The sequence below is a fragment of the Aedes albopictus genome, chromosome 2 (genome assembly GCF_035046485.1).
Source record: "Aedes albopictus strain Foshan chromosome 2, AalbF5, whole genome shotgun sequence".
NCBI classification, from domain to species: domain Eukaryota; kingdom Metazoa; phylum Arthropoda; class Insecta; order Diptera; family Culicidae; genus Aedes; species Aedes albopictus.
Window position 1 is genome coordinate 480,085,096 of NC_085137.1, and position 3,593 is coordinate 480,088,688.

At 38.8% G+C, this 3,593-nt stretch overlaps 1 protein-coding gene across 1 annotated transcript; it reads left to right on the forward strand.

Annotated features, from left to right (window-relative positions):
* Positions 1-1,689: 1,689 nt before the first annotated feature.
* LOC109399161 (endocuticle structural glycoprotein ABD-5-like) lies at positions 1,690-2,235 on the forward strand. The gene is made up of 2 exons (XM_062849285.1): positions 1,690-1,911; positions 1,986-2,235. Exons 1-2 carry the CDS (start codon positions 1,802-1,804, stop codon positions 2,185-2,187), a joined length of 312 nt encoding a protein of 103 aa, XP_062705269.1. The 5' UTR covers positions 1,690-1,801; the 3' UTR covers positions 2,188-2,235.
* Positions 2,236-3,593: the final 1,358 nt, after the last annotated feature.

Genomic DNA, 3,593 nt, shown 5'->3' on the forward strand with positions numbered 1-3,593 from the left:
AAGAGTTAAAAAATCTCTGTTGCAATCTCAGGAATAACCCGAGAAAGATTCCCAGAAAAAAAACCCAATAGAATCCCGGGAAAAATCCAGAAAAAAATTAGAGAAATCCTTGACAAATTCCTAGACAACGACGTAGCCAGCTTTTGCTTTTATCTTGCTTACTCTGCTAAGCAAACACGAGAAAGAGGAGGATGAAGACAGGGGCCATTCACCCTTGGTGTCATCCCGCTCTTTCTCTTCTTTGTTTAGGAGAGTGATCTTTAAAAAAGAAAAAGCTGGCTACGCCGTTGATCCTGGAGGAATCTTTGAAACTTTTGGGGTGGAAATCCCTAGACAGGAGATATTTATAAAGAAATTTCGTGAGACATCAATATAAGAATTTTAAATGTTTCAAGAGAGGAATTCTTGGAGACATCCTTTGAAGAATACTTCAAGGGAATTCCGTGAGCCTTTTTGAAATTTTGTAAATTTCATAAAACCGTAGAACTCGATTTCTAGGTAAAATATGAAAACAGTTCTACTTATAAATTGTCGAAGCAACAGTCTCGAAATCATCACGTTATTATGCACATAAATTGTAGTCGTTGATAGAAGTTCGCAACTTTCGTATCATTTTAAAAACTAGTGTTATATGGCATGTGTAGTACTTTTCCGAAGTCGGAAAGAAGCAGCTGCGATCCAAGTTGGGGTTCATTCAAATATTACGTAACGCTAAGGGGGCAGCGAGGGGGTCCAGCGTTGCGTTACGCTTCATACAAAATTTCAAAATTTCCCATACAAAAGTTGTTACGTGGGGGAGGGAGGGGGTCTAATATTGACAAATGTTGCGTTACGTAATATTTGAATGAACCCTTGCATGGCGTTGAATTTTTGATGCGGTCCTATCTAAAATAAAGTATGTTGTACCAAACTAATGGTATAGTATTATGCTAGATGCTGAGATTCATAAGCATCAACTCGAGCATTTTTATTAAAAACAAATATTACACTTGATTTCAGTGCTGTACCAAGCAAAACATTTCATTTGTACCTATTCATCATTTAATTTAAACTATCTATCACGATGAATGATCATGCGAGCTGTTGGTAAATGTTTGCATCGTAATCGAATTTCATGATCCCATTAGTAGACGGACGTGGAACATGTGCTAATACGCATGATCCAATTACTACCACCTAGTATATTTTTCTTGTCGGTATTCTAACAGGGATAAAACCTGCTTCTCGGCTTTGAGCTAAATTACGTTGTACTTTTTAATTCTGAAGGAAACACGTTTGTATACTTTCATCGTGTGGTACAAAGATGCTTGATGTTCCCAGAAGGAAAGGGTATTTCTTTCAATGAACGGAACCTAGGCAGTGTAGAGAATCGAACCCAGACACCACAGCATTGCAGTTGCACGTTATTCATCCGAGACAAGACAGACCTCATATAATGCGATTAATATATAGAACTGAGCATCATCAGCATCTTCTATAAAATTTATATCCAGCAATTCAATGTCGCATCGAAATTCTACCCTCTGGTGTTGGCTGGTTTCGAAAAAATCTTCTTCCTGTGTTGTCTGCGCCGACAGTGAGAGATCACATAGAGGTATCGAAAATTTAAAACTTCTAACTGGCGGAGACGCCAAATTGGAATACGAAATTAGCCGATTGAGGTGGTATATAAAAGATTTCCTGCCTTCCAAGACCGCTCATATTGACATCCCCAGCAGAAAAACAACAGAAGCGTTGGTGTAGAGTTGCAGTTCCAGAACGCTGGTCAAAGTCTTAAGTCAGTTTTTTTGCAGAAGGAAAAATGAAGCTCTTGATTGTGTTCGCCCTGGTAGCCGTGGTGGCCGTGACTGCCGATACCAAAATTCTCAAGTACGAAAATGTCGCCGACGGCGAGGGAACCTACAAATTCGAGTGAGTTGCATCGTAAATTTAGGAATGCAGATTCTAGATTTAGTGACGCCAATTGTGACATTTTTTTTTTTCAGATATGAAACCGACGATGGTACGAGTCGCGTCGAGCAGGGAGACCAGAAGGGTGAAGATCTGACCGTGCAGGGCAATTTCAAGTTCGTTGGTGACGATGGACAGGAGTACAAGGTCAAGTATGTTGCTGACGGAGAGGGTGGATTCCGCGCTGAGGGCGCCCACGTTCCGAACGAGTATGTTGATAAGCTGTCGACTCTGTAGGTTAAAGAAATAAACTATGCGACTGAAATTTACCGGTTTTGGTTTGGCTGAGAGAGCATACTTCGTTCATCCGATCACGGCCCTTATTTGAGAAATTCAGAAATTTCAACGTTTACGTTATCGTTTGACAAAGTGATAAAATACTTGCACTTCAAAAACCAAATGCTACTCTAGGAAAATCATCACGAAAGACAGAAGATTATCATCAAGTTAAGTCTGTAACAACAGAGCAAAATTTTTATTTTTACTTACAATACCTAATTTAGCACGATTTTATAAATTCTCACATTGATGGATCAAAGGATCAAAACAATCATGAACGCTGTGAGTGAAGTGAATGTCCTTACTAATCAATTTCATGTCACTGAAAAATTTCAGCGAGAAAAAAAACCTGGTCATTGTTCATGATTACACTTCGATCACCGATCTGTTCCATTACTCAATAAGGTTGTTTAGATGTTACCAGATTTGTAACTCTTAAAGAAGTACAAGAAAATACCCATAACGAAATCTTTCTATCTACTTTATCTATACTCCTCTTCTCTCTGAGATTTATATGTGATCTCATATATAAACGTATGTTCATAGCCATCGCTAGGAACAGAAACAGCGTAAATCTATCATATAACAGCTACACAAATTATGCAACCAAGTGAACTGTGCCACTCACAGGTATAAATTTCACACAATCTATTACTTTACGCCTACCCAGTCAACCAGCGATCGTATAAGATGTTGTATAAGATGTTAAAGTGGAGGCGATATGCGTACATTTAAAATGCGCCTAAATGGAGGCATACACGCATATGACCTCCACTCATCATCTTATGCAACATCTTATACGATTACTGGTTGCCTGTGTAGCATCCAAACACCAATGCGTGAACCTCTACGCCAAATCTACGCCAAAAATAAACATTTCTCAACAACACTCCGGCAACCGCATGAACTTTTACAGATGCAGTAAACTCTTCGGTCTGTTGTCAACAAGCGATAACAATCATCACTACCCTCCCCATTCCTGCATTGATCTGCAACCTGAGGTAGTAGGTCCTATTGTCGTCTAAAAACTAACACTAACATACTGAAGATGCCTGTTCGTCACAAACAGCTATATTTTTACTTCCTTGCTGGTATGACGATACTGAAATAGCATGTAAGGGCAGACATAATTCTTTTTTTAAATTTTGATTTAATTCCTCCAGAAACTTCAACTGGGAAGAAATTCTTCATAGGAATTCCTCCTGAGAGGCTTTCTGACGGTCCATTGCATTCCTTTTTAAGATTATTCTATCTGGGAATTCCTCTAGAACAAGCACTTCAAAACTAGACCCACAAACCAGAAAATTAGATCTAAGTTTTACAAGAATGGTAGCTAAACATCTACTGCAAGTATTTACACAACA

Bases quoted from the DNA above. Each gene is read 5' to 3' on its own strand.
- LOC109399161 (XM_062849285.1), top strand. From the start codon at position 1,802: ATGAAGCTCTTGATTGTGTTCGCCCTGGTAGCCGTGGTGGCCGTGACT. The intron at 1,912-1,985 runs GTGAGTTGCATC...TTTTTTTTTCAG, and splicing joins GAGGGAACCTACAAATTCGA to ATATGAAACCGACGATGGTA.